The sequence below is a fragment of the Augochlora pura genome, chromosome 6 (assembly GCF_028453695.1).
Source record: "Augochlora pura isolate Apur16 chromosome 6, APUR_v2.2.1, whole genome shotgun sequence".
Lineage (NCBI taxonomy): Eukaryota > Metazoa > Arthropoda > Insecta > Hymenoptera > Halictidae > Augochlora > Augochlora pura.
The window spans coordinates 19,104,100-19,120,722 of NC_135777.1; the positions used below are offsets into that span (position 1 = coordinate 19,104,100).

Sequence of the window (16,623 nt, forward strand, 5' to 3'; positions counted from 1 at the left end):
AGGGGGGGGCGCTCGGTGTCATGACGAGCGCAATATTAAACGAAGCTGTACGATGCTGTTTCATTCGCGAGGGTGATTCACACGCAGGAGTATTTGAAATCCTCTTCCACGAACGCGTGAAATCCTCTCCTCCTCGACGCTCGCACCTTTCACGCGCTCGAGGCGCCCTGCGCGCGACTCGTGCATACTCGCCTCTGTGTTTTGTTTCCTCCGCTTTTTTTTTTACTCTTTTTTTTTTCTTTTTCTTGTTGCCGGATCGTTGCGCGGAGCCCGTTGAATTTTTAAACGCGTTAGCCGGCGTCGCTGGAATTTCTCGAACTTTTGATGTCTGGCGCGACGCGCTTCCGGTATAGCTTCGGCTGGCACCTTTTATTTTGTTGTGCCGGTCTGCGAAACGTGGGGTGTGTTCCCCTTTTTAATGGAGAAGTCGATGCTGGGAACGATATAGGATCGCTCGTCTAGCTTTCTGCAAAACGAAGCCTTATGATTCGTGACGAATGTTTCTGCTGTTGGGCGTTAAATAAATAATGACATCTATTGGTGGCATCTTTCTAGAATTCGCTAAAGTTACTTTCAATTCAACATTTAGCTGTTAACGAGTCGTTTGCCGAATGTCGAATCCGAATACTTCCACAAAATCATTCAACCAATTAAACTGAAATTAGAAAGTTAAAATTTACCGTGGGATATTTTAGTTTAGCTCTTCCGATCTCTTTAATATTCTAGATCTTTCAGTTTACTCGATATATTGCAATAGCAAACGAATTTTAATTTTAATATTAATTGTATCGGATTATATAACATTATTATTTCGAGTCTGTCACGTGAAATTCGTTTCTGAACTTCCATAGCTATTCGATGAAATACTTAACGCTAATAATACCTTCGAAAGAATATTTTTACTAGTATCAAGAATTTCAACCCTCGAGACATTGTAGACAGAATTGCTAGAAGTGTATTAAATTCGAGATTAATAAGATTGTAGAACAAATTGCAATAAGAAGTCATTCGTTAGCTTAAAAATTTCCTAAACTGAACGGAATTTAAAATGTACACCGATCACAATAGCAAAAGTTCCAGAAGAACAAGATTTGTTAAAAAGAATTTCTTCACCGAAAGTAATAGAACTTTAGAGCCAGTTTCACAGAAGCGAACTAGATCTTAAAATGAACTATTTCTAATTTTAAATTCAGCTAATCCTCTGGAACCTCGCAGATTCTGACCAAATTCATGCGCTTGATCCATTTTAGCACTAAACCTGCTAAATCGGTCAAAATGACCGCTTTCATTCGACTGAATTTTTATTCCACTGTAATTACAAAAACTATACAAATTTCTAATCAAAATTTCTCGTAATAAAAATCGCAGAAGCTTGAAATATATACAATCTTTCCTTCGTTAAAAAATGCTAAAGAATAATTGATCGAGTATGAATGACCCGGCAATCGACCAGCAGAAAAAATTGTTAACCCGACAGATTTGAACAGCGAACGGACTTCTAGTTCTCCTCGGCTTGCTGGAATCCTGGTCGCAAGAAGGCCGGTAGACACAGCACGACGGGAGTCTGGCGTCAAAGCGTGTGGTAAACCTAAACGAAGCTCTCTCTCTCTCTCTCTCTCTCTCTCTCTCTCGGCGCGGGTTCAGTGAGTCATGCGCCGCGTCGAGCATCGCCGGCTTTATTTCCAAACGAGCATCCCCATCGACGCCGGGAAGTCGAGTACGAAATGGTTATAACGAGACGGTGAAATTTGATTTCGCCCACGCGACTGATCACACGCCGCCACCAGACCGGAAATTGCTTAGACGCGGCTTTCAAAGTGGATTCGTGACGAACCGCGCGAGCCAGCCAGCCCCCGACTTTCCGTCGTCCGGATTTCCTCGAAAGCGTCTTTCCTCTGCTGTTCCGTGACGTTCTCGGTCCACCGGAGAAAGCCTCTTCGACGGGAATCGTTTTTCTGATCAGTGATTCGTGAACCGGTGTTTAAAACATAAGAAACTTTTGGAAGACGGGTGAACATTTGTTTTAAGTGAACGATCTCCAAAAGGTACTATATTTGCAAGATTCAAATCTTGTTGTTATGCACAGATGAAAATTGTCTTTAAGATATTCAGTGCCGGCAATTAATTAAAATACCCGCATAGTTAAAGCAATTTAATTAATTAAAGGGAAACTAGAAAGTTGATGTTTATTCTAGGGGGTGGCATTAGAACTCTTTCGCCTCCAAAACATTCTCGTCAAATACAATTTGTTCAAACGTATTAAAATAAATTTTCAAGATTGGTCAGAAATTAGTGTCAGCCATATTTGGATGACGCAGTGTTCAACGTGTTAAAGGATTCTGATTTTATTGCGGCGCAGGTCTCGGTCGCTTCCATTCGATTTTAATAATTTGTTGAAGACAGTCTAGAATAATTTCTTCGATCGATGATTCACTATGAAGGAAATGTCTAGAGGATTTCAAATTTTTTACAGAGTTGATCTATTCGATTTTCTTCAGGCTGCATGGTTGAAGATTGTCGAGGACTCCGGAGCAGTGCTAAATGCACAGATTGTTACGATACTCGGTTTTGTAGCGGCATTTCAGATACACATGTATTTTAAGTAGTGACGACAGCTCGGCGACCGCTATCAAAGAGGTGGATGTGTTTTTTCGTTTCGAGTACACGCGAATGCGAAACACGTGGTCGGACGATGCGCGAAGAGTGATCATGGTCTGACTAATAAACAGAGTATAGCGTTCGGGTGATTCTCAGAAATTGTCCTTGTACCGTTGACGCGCGAAACACCGAAGTAGTAAATATCGAGCTCCACGGTTCGTCGTTCTATTGACATTGCACATTTTCATCACTTTTATTCGTTACATTCGCCAGGGGAAAATCGTGCTCGTTTAAAAGCAGATTCGTCGAACGTAGAGATTAGAAATTGCGATTCCCGTTTTATAAAACACGTCGACTTTCATTATTTCTATGCGTTTTTAATTGACATATTTTTGACGTAAACATTGTTGCATTTATAGACGGACAGCTGTCGAGGGATTTCCGAAAATGGACCTGAAGGGGAAGGTAGCGTTGGTGACCGGTGCCGCCGCCGGCATCGGAAAAGCGTTCGCCACGGAGTTGGTCGATCAAGGTGTACAGGTGAGTAGAAAACAAAAGGAACGCCGACAGTTTTGGTCGGTGGCTTTGAAATCGTAGTTCCGCGGAACAGTTGGATAAATTCGTGTCGGAGTTTTCGATGCGAGCTGATCGCCGTCGAAAGAGAGCAAAAGCTGTGAAAATGTATTTATTTAAAAAATCCTTCCTACGAATATAACCTTGACTGACAATTCATACGCCGCGCTATAATTGCTTTAACCGCTTGTAATCAAAAGTGGCTGACTTATATTTAGATCGCGACTCGTCAGGGAAGATATTACGGTTTTATCTGACCGACTTACAAGGAATAAAAGCTGCACGTTAATAGAAGCGAAAGGGGAAGCTTATTTATCACGATCTGTACAGGAAAATGTCACGACCAAAATATCGGTCGCTCTATTTTATTACGGAATTTATAAACTATCGCCGAAAGATTTCCAATGCGATCGCATCTTTTGAGATTATCCTTTTCGTTTAAATTACAGTATAATACCTTTACCTTACCTGATACTTCAACTGGAAATTGAATTTCAAAGATTTGCTTCCAATTTCGTTATTAAAAATAATTAATCGATATTAATATTTAAACAATATAAATATTTAAACAATAAATGCATATAATACAGTCGTGATTATCTCCGCTCGATTGTCGACTCGGAATAATTGATTTTAAATCAAACCAGACGTCTTTTGCGCATCGATTTTCAGGTTGCTGTGTGCGACATCGACGTTGACGAGGGCGAGAAACTGGTAGAAATTTTAACTTCATACTACGGAAAGGACCGTGCGATCTTCTGTCGGTGCGACGTCACGGATTACACGCAGTTCGAAAGTACGTAATCGCGAAACGTATCGTCGTTCAACTATTGCAATCAATTCGTGATAACCGATGGTAACCGATGGCGAAATCGTTTTATTCCAGATGCGTTTCAGAAGACAGCCGCGACGTTCGGTCAAATCGATATAGTTGTAAACAATGCCGGGATCATGAACGATCGGTTTTGGGAGCTGGAGGTCGACATTAACGTCGTGAGTACTCGCGGGTTCGTATTGTTAACCCTTTGCATTCGAATGGTGACTCTGAGACACCAGTAACATTATTCTATTACGTTGCAAAATAACTTTTATAACAATAAAGTTTAGATTCAACAAATTGTTGGGTAGCGAAACTGTTGCTACGAGTCGCAAAAATAAATTTCGTATGCATGAGTGCACTTTATTGCATACCATAGAAGTACTATGAGCCAAAATAATTATTCAACATTTATATAATTATTTCACATTTATATAATTATTTCACATTTATTGTTAAAATGGCTTCGAGTGCGAAGGGTTAATCGTAGACGTATCGATAGATGGATCAGTAATATCTCGAGTGTACCGTCTGTCTCAAAATGCGTTTCAGAACGGCGTGATCCGCGGAACACTGCTTGCTCAACGATATATGAGAACGGACATGGGTGGCCACGGCGGTATAGTGGTTAACATTGGAAGCAATATCAGCATCAACCCCTACCCCAGTGTTCCAATCTACTCTGCCACCAAAGCGGCCATTGTCAACTTCACCAGAGCGTTCGGGGTAAATATCATCCCCCATTGTACTGAAAAATTTCAACTAAAGTTTAATTCAATTATTTATTACAAATATTTTTGTAATCTCACAGATTCTAAAGATAATATATAATATATAGTAATATATAAATAAGTAATACATAATATATAGCAATATAAAAATAAATAATATATAATAATATATGATGAATGTCTCCGAAAAGTATTTCACGTTGTTGTTGTTGTTTGCAGCACCAGTACCACGTGGACCTAACCGGCGTAAAGGTGATGGCACTGTGCCCGAGTGCGACGGATAGTAACTTGTTAAAGGACGTCAGTAAACAGCTGCTCTGGTTACGATACGAGGATGCCTGGCATTGTGACATAGCCAATTCCGTGCCACAAAGGTAAAAAGAACGTCAAACAAACCGTGGCACAGCTTTATCTGCCGCCCTAGGCTAGCGGAGGCAATCACTGTGGGGGGTAGCCAATTACTGTCTTCTGTTCACGTTCAAGAATAATTAACTTTATGTTTATCGTATATGACGTATCACATTTTCTTACTTAAATTCAATCAATTATTTATTTGCTAAAATTAAACACGTAAAATTCGAAAGTTCTTGGAACATCACAAAAATTATTTCAATATTTTATTTTGTAGTTCAGTAATTTATTTATTGTGCGCAACAATTGAATCAATATTTCGCTCGATGCGTTAATTACTTTACACGGTAAATAAATTTATTTCATATTAATTATAGCATAGAAAAATAAAAAAAGTGTCAGTCACATCTAACTAAAATGCAGGCAATTACTATTAACATTTGTTAACGCACTTGCACGTCCACTTATATTTTAAATATACAAAGCGTGTAATTTTCAAGTTCTAGACCTCCCAGATTCATTTATCGTTAGTTAATATTTTCCGTAGCGTAACGTTTACGTTAACCATCGCTATAATTCCAGTGTGGAACACGTGGCAAAAGCGTTGGTGCACGTGCTGACAACCGGCAAGAGCGGCAGCGTCTGGCTGGTCGAGGAGGACCAGCCGCCTCACGAGCTCACCTTCACGAAGATCTAAGAATCGACGTGGCTCCACCCTCGCTTGAATACAAATAATCATGCCGTACCATAACTGCGAATGTACCTTCATTATACTACCGGAACTAAGCCGAGTCCGCTGCGAGGAAACGAGGCGTCCGGCAGCGGACGAAACCCGCCCCCTCCCGAGGAGGGAGCGTATGTCCCCCGCGCCACACCAAAGAGCAAAAACGGCGCAGGATTTTGTACACTTGGCGAGAACACATTTTTTGTACATTGTTATGCGTTCCGTATTACACTTAAGTAGACGTTTAAAGACCTAGGCGGTTAACTCCGACGAAGCAATCCACGAAGATGATCCTCGGATCATCGATCGGCTCCAGTCTTTCCTCTTGGAGTCGCCGAGTTTGATAGAAGTAGACAAATCTAGGGAAAGGGGATCTCCTGGCTGTGGTCGCCGTGGACGTAAAAATTCTTCTTCGATGGACGAACCGAAAAGGTACTAGAGTCGCGGCATGGTTTCGCGAACTAAACGCGAAAGCATAAACGGCTGTTTACGATAATATGCTAGAAAAAAATTAGGGGCACCGCTATTTGAGATTGCGTTTACGAAAATTCTTGCTCGAGGAGGCTCACTTCTATGCTATTACTGTCGCTCGAGGTAAGCTGCACGATAAAATACAATTATCTAGCCGCGAAGTGAAAGGAGGAAGTAAACAAACAGGATGTTTACTTCGAGATTGCGATTCAAAGAATGTTGCGCGTTTGTCTGATAAATTTAATGCTCGATTTGGGATCACGACCTCAATTTACATATTTCCGTAGAGGATGTTGACGTGCACGACTCGCGTGCGATTTAATTCGAGAAACGGTTGACCACGGTTACCGCAGCCCGAGCAACACCGATCGAAGCGGGAGAGAAGCGTCTCGAAGCCATGGGAAGCGGAAGTAACGCGCGTTTTTTTGGACCATCGACAACTGCTGTGCCGTTAAGACTCAATATTTCGTAGGCTAGCGCTCGCAATTGCGTTCACCACAGGACTAGTTTCCACGCATTCCGTCAGCCATTACGAAAAAATCGTTTCACCACGGAAGAAAAAAAAGCACTCGACTTCTCGTTGTTCGACCGCGGTTTTATACACTGCCAGATGTTGACAAACAAGGTTCAACGATCGTACGATTTTTTTTGGTCCGCGTGAGAATCGTCGTCGACTAAAAATGAACAACGCAAGAAAAAGAAAAAAAAAAAAGAAGGAAAAACACCGCTTCCGTTCATCTAAATCCACCCATCACGCGTTCGTTAAAGTATTATCGAATCAACGAAACGAGAGGAGAGATAACAAGAGAGATAACCAGAGAGATAACGCGAGACGAGTCCAAAACATTGTCCACGATTACACAACACAGACGCGCTCGTAATTTTTATACGAACTTTTAGACGGGGATTCGACCAATGAAAGAAAGAAAGAGAGAGTGAGAAAGCGAAATAGAGAGAGAGTGAGAGAGAGAGAGGAAACGAATAAACGTAGGTTTAGTTATACAGAATCGAGGCCTAAGCCCGGTTGTCTTCGGCGCACAAAACACAATTACGATATATTTTAATCGTCCATTAATGTCGGTCGACCACCCGATCTCTCTCTCTGGTCGCGGTCACGCGATCGGTATACGATCAAGATCGGCGCGATCGAGGACGCGGCCGGTGAGAGATCCCGCGGGATACTCGGAATCGAAGGGCAATCGCACATTCGAATATAACATTACGTAATCTTAATCGACGCCCACGGTCGGTAGCTAGTGGAAATTGTTGGTTTTGTTATGATTTGCTCGGAATGTATGTTGCAAGCCTAGTCAATAAAGTGCATAGCTTTTTAAAAAATAAAAAAAAAAAACGGAAGTCGAACACGCTATTCTTGGAACCCGCAATAATAGCAATAAAATATAGTTTCGCAACACTCCAGCCGGATCTTTTCTTTCGCCGAACGACCCCCTGAAACTCTGCCTCCAAATCGACTGCCAACATTTTCACAAAATCGAAGCATTTAATTAATGAAACTGACACTCGAAAATATAAAAGTAATCACAAAGAATCTTTCGCGTTCTAAATATGCTAGTAAATTTCAATTTTACAGCATCCAACTTGATAAAAGTATGAAACTACGCAAATTTTGATATTACACAAAAATTAGTATTATTATAAATGTGCGTAATACGGCTGACGATAAGAACGGTGTAAGTAATTATAATTATCGTGTAAGTAGTATCCTGTAATCGTGGATCCATTCGTATCGAAAACAAAAGTCGTCATGTGATTGCAGAGAGCGGCGAGCAGATTGATTTTCTCCTCTTTCGTGCTCGAGCATCGAAATTCCTCGTCCGGCGTTGCATTCTCCAAATACGTCGATCCGATTGGAACGTTTTCGTGTACGCAGGATCAATTACGCGATCGTTGAAAAATCGTTTCCAGCATGTTAACACGATACGTAACCTCGTTCGTCTCCAACCTTCTCGCGGGAAGTCCAAGGTAAGCTACTCGAACGTGACACTTTCTCTCGCGACAGCCTCGTCTTCGACTTGTTTAGAGTCTATTTTGTTTCCCCATTACCTCCCTTCAAAGCAAAAACTGGAACTATTGCATTCCCATAGAATGTTACGGAAAATCGAGCTCCGCCGGTTCCATGAAACGACAGCGGCGCGACAGAAGAAAAAGAAGAGCGGCGGTTGGTTCTGGAGAAACAAAGAACCGGAAGGACCGAAGATAATCAAGCCTTTCGACTGGTAACTGTATTCTTGAAGATTCGGGATAACCGAATGGCTTTTCACGGTTTTGATTTATATCGTTTACGAACAATTCGACGGACTATTGGGAGGACATAATATTTCAATGATCTTTTATTTCACGATCGCAGCGCTGACTCACCGAAACCGATTATCGATCCTCGGTGCAAAGTCGCGGTTGTGGTTGGCGGCGCCGATGGTTTCGGTTTCGCAGCGGCCGATCATCTTTTATGCAGAGGCGCACGAGTTAGCATTTTTCGTTTCCCATAGTTTTCTGGACGAGCAGCCTCGCTCGCGTCGCGTCCAAGTGAACAGATATCGTTTCCCGCCGAAATACGCCGACGTGCAAAGGGCTCGCGAATCTATCAATTACCAATACTCAAATTGCTAGAGCTTCGTGAAACAAGACCGTAAAACGATGCACCTGAGTACGCATTAAACCTGAAAGCCTCGAATTTTTATCTTCGAATAAACAGTGAACATATTAATTTTTTAGATATTTTTATAATTTTTATATATTTATTTTATTAATTTTTTATATATATCATGATTTAAAATGGCTCCAGGTAAATCATCACACGATTTTTCTCCACGGAGTTTTCACTATTTAAATGTTGCAATTTAATGAACGTTCAACTCTGCACGTCGACGTAAGTTCGTGCAAGATACATAAACAAGTTGTTAAAACGCCGCAGAGTGTCGTGATAACGGATAATGATATCGACGAAGGCAATCTCGCGGCGCAGAGGCTCTGCGATTCTTATGGGAAAGACCGGGTACATTATATGGAGTGCCACGTTCAAAGTCCCTGCCAATTCGAAGGTTCGACACATTATCAACTTCTACATCCGTTAAACGTTTCACGGTAAAAATGGTTTCTCGGATATAAATCGTGGAACTTCGTTAATTGACAATTTTGCAGCTATACTGAGCCAGGCGCGTGTCAGATACAAAGACATAAACATTATTTTCAACGATCTCGACAAAGATTGGCCGGTGACGTCCAACAACACGGGAAAGGAGGAGGTGCGTAACAGGTCATTAGACTCCAGTAATTGATATAATTTTAATTTCGTCTAGGGAAAACGAGAACTCGAGAATTAACCCTTTCCACTCGAGTGGCGCCTCCGAAGCGCCAATGAAAATTGTTATATAATTAACAAAATAATGTAGACATTTGTTAAATTATCTTCTGTTGAAAGCATAACAGTTTTACAAATATAGCAAATTATACTAAGTACTATACATGAAAAATGGCTTCGAGTGCAAAAGGGTTAATAGGAAACGCGAATAAATATTATCTCGTCGGGTGAACGACGTAAACACTTTTCAGAATAACACGGCGAAGATGATGCGGGTGGAGATGAAAATTCTGGGGAAGGAAGGCGGCGGTTCTGGCGGAGTGATCGTGAACTGCGCGAGCGTTTATGGGTTCATGGGGTGGCCCGAGGACCCGTACCCCATTTATTGCCGAAAAGAACCTGTGATCGAAGTGATGAAAGACTTCGTGGTACATTTAATCAAATGATTGCACCTAATGACGTCGCAAACAATTCCGCGTCGTAGGAATATGTTTAATGAACGTGACATTTATTTTTCTGATCAATCCTTTATTTTTCTGCTGGATGGTTTATTTTCCTGCTAAAACGTTTATTTCTTCACTGAATCGTTTCTTTTCCCGACGGCGCAGGAAGATGCCAAAACGAATCAGACCGGCATACGTCTGGTAACTCTGTGCCCATCGACCAAATACTTCAGCGAGATAGGATTGCCCGATTTCCCGGAAACCATCCCTAACAATCGAATTCCCGGTGTACCGCCTTGCATACCGACCACGTGAGTAAATATCGATAACCGTCGTTTGCAGGCGAGCAAGGTTTTAAAAATGGCTACCGTGGACAGGAAACATCAAATAGGCCCGGCGCTGAGCTACGTGCTAGCGTGGGCGCAAAATGACAGCGTCTGGCTGGTAGAACCAGCGACCAGCGTCCATGAAAATCCTCGATTGATCCATTTTCCCAAGGAGGGCGAGAAAATCGATCCGTCAATTTACGAGAAATCGGTAAAGTTAATTACTATTTCGAGTGGCAATAAATTGCATCGATTTATAAATTAAATTTCGAGTTAAATAACTAGAAAGTTTCGCTGATGCTTTAAAGCGTTGGAGATGCGTTAAAAATGCATTAAACGCTGAATCGACCGAGTTTTAATATTTTTAAAGATAGCGTTCCAGTGCCGCGAAATAAAGTATTTAATAAAAGAAAAAACGCATCTTTTAATATATTTAAAACGATTCAGATTGTCGAAAGAATTTTGATCGGTAAAAGTGGCAATCTTGTGCATCGAATGTAATTTCTGTTGGATTATAATTGCAATTTACAAATTGCAGCCTTGCGGTATCATCCCGCCACCGCCGTGCGTTGAGTCCTCGAAAATGGCTCGATCGAAGCCTTGCCCCAAAATAACAACGGTCTGCAAAAAGGAAGTTTCGCAAAAGAAATAAATCTCTCGGCGAAAGCTAAGAACGCGTGAGTGTCGAATGTATCGTTATAGAAATTGATATAAATAAATTCACTATTACACGATATTAAAATAAATTGTCCATTATTAACTGCTGTAATTTATCGAGTTACAGGAATGAAAACTGAATTCATTTAAACCATCCCTCTCGTTTATTATTTATACCGACCAATCATTTGCTACGAAAAAATCCTCACAACTTTAATTTTCAAAATAAATGCGGAACCGTTCGTTTTGATTATCGCTGATCATCGCGTCGACTTTTCCCGCAGAGAAATTCGCGAGAGAAAATCGAGGCAGCAGAACGGGGCCAGTCGGTTGCAGAACGATTTAAACAAGGCGCTCGGAAAAGTTCTGTCAACGGGTAGTCGGCATTCTTTCGACCTCCGGCACACCTGCGCGCCGCGCGTCGACGTCGAATGTTCAATCGATTCGCTGGCTTTCCAATCCGAGCGCATCGAGATTTGAAACGCACATCGGTAACTCAATAAATCGACAGAAATAAACGGCCTCACGGAGCCGTGTTCCAGCTACCTCGTGCCCGAATTTTTTCGCGAACCCGATCCTGTTTACCCACGGATCCGCGGTCACATTATCCGTCAGATATCCGCGAGACATTCAATCCCCGGTACGATTGATTCTCGTTTTCTCGGATTTCATCGGCGGCCGGGACCACCGTGATCCACGCTCCCGCGAATATATTCGCGAACGAGCCTCCCGCGTGAGCGGTCGCCGAAGTCGCTACCGAATCCACGTTTCTCAACGGCGGGCCCGTTATCCTGATTCTACGTCCGATCGATCATGTCGAATATCGAGGGTAAAGTCGCGCTCATCACCGGCGGGGCGAACGGGATCGGCTTCTCCACTGCACGGAAACTCCTTCGAAACGGAGCGAAGGTACCCAGCGATAGCTTTGCACACTCGAAATCGTCAGGCCACCTCTGACAAATATCAAACTCCATTATCTTCTTAATCGTTCGCAATGTTATTCGGCGATTTTATCTGACACAATTTTTGAAGCACGGCAGACCGGCACCGATAGTAACAAACTTGACTTTGGACTAATACACGCGGTTACTATATTACATATTGTTGACGTAGAAATGTTAACTATCGATTTAAAGCAAGTAATGTTTACGTTATTAACAAAGAATCGAGATCTTATTATGGAAACATAAATTAACAGTTACATAATATTTTTCTTATGTGATTCTAACTATTAAAGTTTGTTACTATAAGAAATAAAAACATGTTTGTGTAATTAATGCGTGTTTGTTGTTGCACATAAATTAACTTGATTATGTTTGCGTAAGCAGCTGACATGTAAACGTCATCAATTTACTAATAGCGTATATATTAATGTCTGATTTCAAGGATAAGAATCACATTAAATTATCTTTAACACTTTAACAACAGGGTAATTAAATCCACTAATATTCTTATATTTTCATAACATTAACATTACACAATATTTATTTTTATTTTATTTGTTTTATTAATCGCGAAAGGTATGTGATATTTAAAATGTTATATAATAATATTGGTGTAAAGTTTGACAGCATAATTTAATCATTAAGCCTCAACGTAGTATAAAAGTGAGAATGATAGAGAGGCGTTTTCTTCAATTATGAAAAGCTTCTAATATATAATCAATCTTGTTTTCAGGCGGTGGCTCTGTTGGATCTGAGCGATTCAGGTGGCGAAAGCGCGGCCGCCGATTTGAATAATGAGTTCGTGAAAGATTGCGCGATTTTCGTACCCTGCGATGTCTCCAAGAGCGAAGAACTCAAAGGTATTCATTGTTTCATTGTGTCGCGAACAGACCATTCACCAAACTTCTTATTTATTCAATTTTCAAATAAATTCGTATTTTTTGCAATTTCGTATGTGTACATTGGGGTGATTCGATTTTTGATAGTTTCTAATCTTACTCCCTAAATTATAATACTTGTGCGTGTATGATTAGTGTGTGTAAAATATAGAAGCATATTGTAGTTGTATTCAACAATCTTGTATCGCATATATATTTTTGCAACACGTAGTCCTCGTTATTCAAAAACGTTTGACGATATTTTTAAAACAACGAAAAATTTAATAAAATCACCAAAAAATTTAAAAGACTGCTTCCCACGGATACCACTTTTTCACAGCGAGTGCCACAAGGTAGCCAGGCAAAACAAAAAGAACGATTGACCCCTGTACTTAAAGAACCGTAAACGTTTCGACGATTAGCTTGCGTGATCCGACAGAAATTTTGCATGCCGCAGAAATTTTGACGCACTTCACAGGTAGCTGAATTATCCAAAAAATGTAAACGACTATTTTTAACGATAGCAGGGATAAACACGCTTAACGGATTATTTACAAGCACAAGTTATCTTGTTTAGCTGAAATGTAATTTTAGATATCCGCGATAGAAACATCGCGCGATAAGGCGCCGCGATAAATTCTACAAAAATAGAGAGAAATGAAGTAACTCTTAGAAGAAACATGTTGTGCATTATTTTTACGAGTCATCGGGTCTTGGCAATTCAACTCTAGCCTGTGCCACTATCTTTCTAATTATCGCGAAACATTTTATCTTTCGCAGACGCGTACAAGAAAGTGATCGAGACGTACGAGACGTTAGATATCGTCGCAAACATCGCCGGCATTATGGACGACGCTGATTGGGAGATTATGGTGGATGTTAATTATGTAAGCCCTACCTCCTCGTTATCGCTGTCGTCGTGTACTATGACAACATTGAATGGCTGTAAACAACGGAAAATACATCCAATGATATTGTTTCTTATCTCGACTTTTATCATTGCTTTCTCGTAAGAATTACAGGCGGTAATTCGACACGATTTTGTTTGTCCTCTCGAACAGAAAGGAATCGTGCAGAGCACTATCTTGGCCTTGCACAACATGGGAAAGTACAAGGGTGGCAACGGCGGCATCGTAGTGAACATGTCGTCCGTGGCTGGGCTCGATGGGATCCCGATCGCGCCGATCTATGGGGGAACGCAATACGCGATCGTCGGATTCACTCAATCGTTGACGGTGCGAAGTAAAAATCCGCCAAACATTTTCTCCGATACAAACAAATAAATTCGTGCCGTTAATAGTTACATTTATAGTGTTACTATCGCTGCGAGCTCAAAGTCTAAATTACCAACATTATCGCTTCAATATTAATTTCCGGCGATAAAATCGTCCAAATAGCTATCGTGCATGAAATATAAAGTACATTTTTTTATCGCTGAAAGGTATCGCATTTTCAATTTAACTTTGTTACAATGAATATTCTGATCAACGATAGAGTTTTGTCACTATGATTTCCTATGTATTGTCGTGTAGTTCTTTAAATATTAGATATCTATCGCGGTGAATAAAATAAATAAAATAAATAAAATAAATAAAATGAATAAGATAGATATAATAAAGATTCCTTATTGCAAATATTGTGACAATATAAAAATGTTTACGGCGAAACATTACGGCGCGGTTCTAAAAAGTTCTGCCAAATTTTTCCGATGTAGAAGAAACGTTAAAAATATTTTTTATAAACCCATATATATACATATATATTTAAACATATTTTATAAATGTCTACAGCACTATTACGACAAGACTGGAATACGTATGCTGACAATATGCCCCGGACTCACCACAACGGCTATGGCGGCCAGATTCATGGCTACCAAAGAACACGCGATGGATCTCCTCGACGAAGAAACCGCGGCCTTAGCGATGGCGCAAATGCAGAAGCAACCGTAAGTAAAGAAAAGATATCGATTTTGTTTATTCCAATCGGGTCCTTTAATTTATTACGTATCACGAAGCTGGATACACAATGTTTGCCTTTTTGGAAGCCATACGAAATCGTGTATACGATAACAAAAATTTTTATTTGTACGACGACATAGAATTGCAGATTCTGTTATCTGTTCGAAACGTTGAAATAACCTTGAGAATAATTATTATTTTCCAGAGTTTTTAATCTGGCGGATAATGTTTACAATGTTAATTAATTACTTTCTCAATGTTTATTTTGAAAAAGCGGTATATGCCGAGATACTTTATTCAAGTTCAATCTTTACCTTTCTATATTTGGATTTGCAGAGAGATCAAATTTGCGTTTATACGACAATTGAATTTGATACCATATTTAGTAACTTGCTCTATAAATTTCACTCTTATTAATAGATTGCTAAAAAAGAAAACGTTTTAATTGATCGTATGTCTAGATTAGTTACAGTCATTGGTTATCTGTAGCAGGGATATTAAATTTCAAATCGGTGTCAGAGAAATTAGTAACACCTAGATTCGATAGATTATTTCAATTATATACATGGTTAATGTACGCGTGGTTAATGATGCCGTCATCGACGAATCTGTTGGCAGGCCGGAGCATGTGGCGAGCGCCATAATACAATTAATCGAGAAAGGGAAGAACGGCGCGATTTTCGTCAGCGAGAACAATCAACCACCGTTCGCAGTCGAAGTGCCGAGTTACGCCACCCTGAAGGTCCCCGTTTAATTGTCACAGAAAATGTGAAACTGTTCTTTCTCCAAAAACGAAACGAACAACGAAAAATGCTGACCGCTCTCGACGCTATTTTATAAATTCTCGAGCATCGTTAACACACTTGACATGTTGCAAATCCAATTCGAAACGGATCCACATTTAATCTGGCCGTAGTCAGTATTGCTCAATGACGATGAACGAATTTCAGACATTTTGCGAAACCCTACAGAGGATCCGTACCAAAAAGTAAAAATCATAAAGGCTCGTTTTCTAATGATAAGATTGTGTAGCGTAAAGATTTCGCGTTGTCACGGTTGAAGCGTCAGAATCGTATAATTTTTGTAATATGTAATTTGTAGGAGAAATTATCGATAGACTTGGACAGAAATAGTCGAGACACCCTTAATATTTATTTTTACAATGTTCTATCATTTAAACAATGTTCTATTATTATTATCGCCTGGTAGAGAACTTGAATGAAACTTTTAGATAATGAAATGTATTTGTATCAGAATATTGCAGAAATAAACATTCAGATAAAAGATACATTGTGCTAATTTATAACTGCTGCTCGTATAATTAACGATTAAAACATTAATATCAATCGTTAATTATCATTAATGAAGAGCACTGGTTACGCAATCGTTAGTCGCTAATAACGACGAGAAATTCTATTTCAATTACGAAAATAATAACTGATTAAAGATTGCTTACCACGTGTTATACATATAATGTTCGGACATGCTAATGGCGTCGTAATTATATTTCAACTAAATAAGAGAAGTCATCGATATATTAAAATGTAAAGGTTTCTTAACGTAACGATTAATAAAAAAAATGTTGTATTATTACATTTGTATTATTTCAATCATTGGCTTCGGCCATTCACGGATCAAATGTCGCGAAAGTGTGCTATCTTAAATTTTTTCCTAGATAATTACGATAGTTTAACATTAGCGAATACTATGTAGACGCCACGACGCAACACGACAGCCATATTTAAATATGGTATACTTTCGAAGATGACGCCTTCATGTTTCTTCAATAAATTCTGTGTGTAGAAATACGCAGTTCGGGACGAAACTGTA

At 40.1% G+C, this 16,623-nt stretch overlaps 2 protein-coding genes across 3 annotated transcripts in view; both read left to right on the forward strand.

Annotated features, from left to right (window-relative positions):
- Positions 1-16,081, forward strand: part of LOC144470993 (uncharacterized) — a 17,366-nt gene extending 1,285 nt beyond the window's left edge. The window contains exons 2-13 of the mRNA XM_078182625.1: positions 3,018-3,138; positions 3,844-3,967; positions 4,058-4,164; positions 4,541-4,714; positions 4,939-5,093; positions 5,653-5,764; positions 11,818-11,919; positions 12,688-12,814; positions 13,613-13,719; positions 13,894-14,067; positions 14,623-14,780; positions 15,412-16,081. Of these exons, the coding sequence (XP_078038751.1) occupies positions 3,046-3,138; positions 3,844-3,967; positions 4,058-4,164; positions 4,541-4,714; positions 4,939-5,093; positions 5,653-5,764; positions 11,818-11,919; positions 12,688-12,814; positions 13,613-13,719; positions 13,894-14,067; positions 14,623-14,780; positions 15,412-15,547 (1,569 nt within the window). The 5' untranslated portion in view covers positions 3,018-3,045 and the 3' untranslated portion in view covers positions 15,548-16,081. The remainder of the gene's footprint in view (positions 1-3,017; positions 3,139-3,843; positions 3,968-4,057; positions 4,165-4,540; positions 4,715-4,938; positions 5,094-5,652; positions 5,765-11,817; positions 11,920-12,687; positions 12,815-13,612; positions 13,720-13,893; positions 14,068-14,622; positions 14,781-15,411) is intronic.
- On the forward strand, positions 8,778-11,077 carry LOC144471860 (uncharacterized). Of its 2 annotated transcripts, XM_078184413.1 has the most exons (7): positions 8,778-8,930; positions 9,198-9,324; positions 9,425-9,528; positions 9,836-10,012; positions 10,193-10,338; positions 10,405-10,564; positions 10,892-11,077. In XM_078184413.1, exons 2-7 carry the CDS (start codon positions 9,288-9,290, stop codon positions 11,003-11,005), a joined length of 738 nt encoding a protein of 245 aa, XP_078040539.1. In that variant the 5' UTR covers positions 8,778-8,930; positions 9,198-9,287; the 3' UTR covers positions 11,006-11,077. The 2 variants fall into 2 exon arrangements, with proteins under 2 accessions (XP_078040539.1, XP_078040538.1); XM_078184412.1 differs by lacking the exon at positions 8,778-8,930 and having other exon boundaries at positions 9,076-9,324.
- Positions 16,082-16,623: the final 542 nt, after the last annotated feature.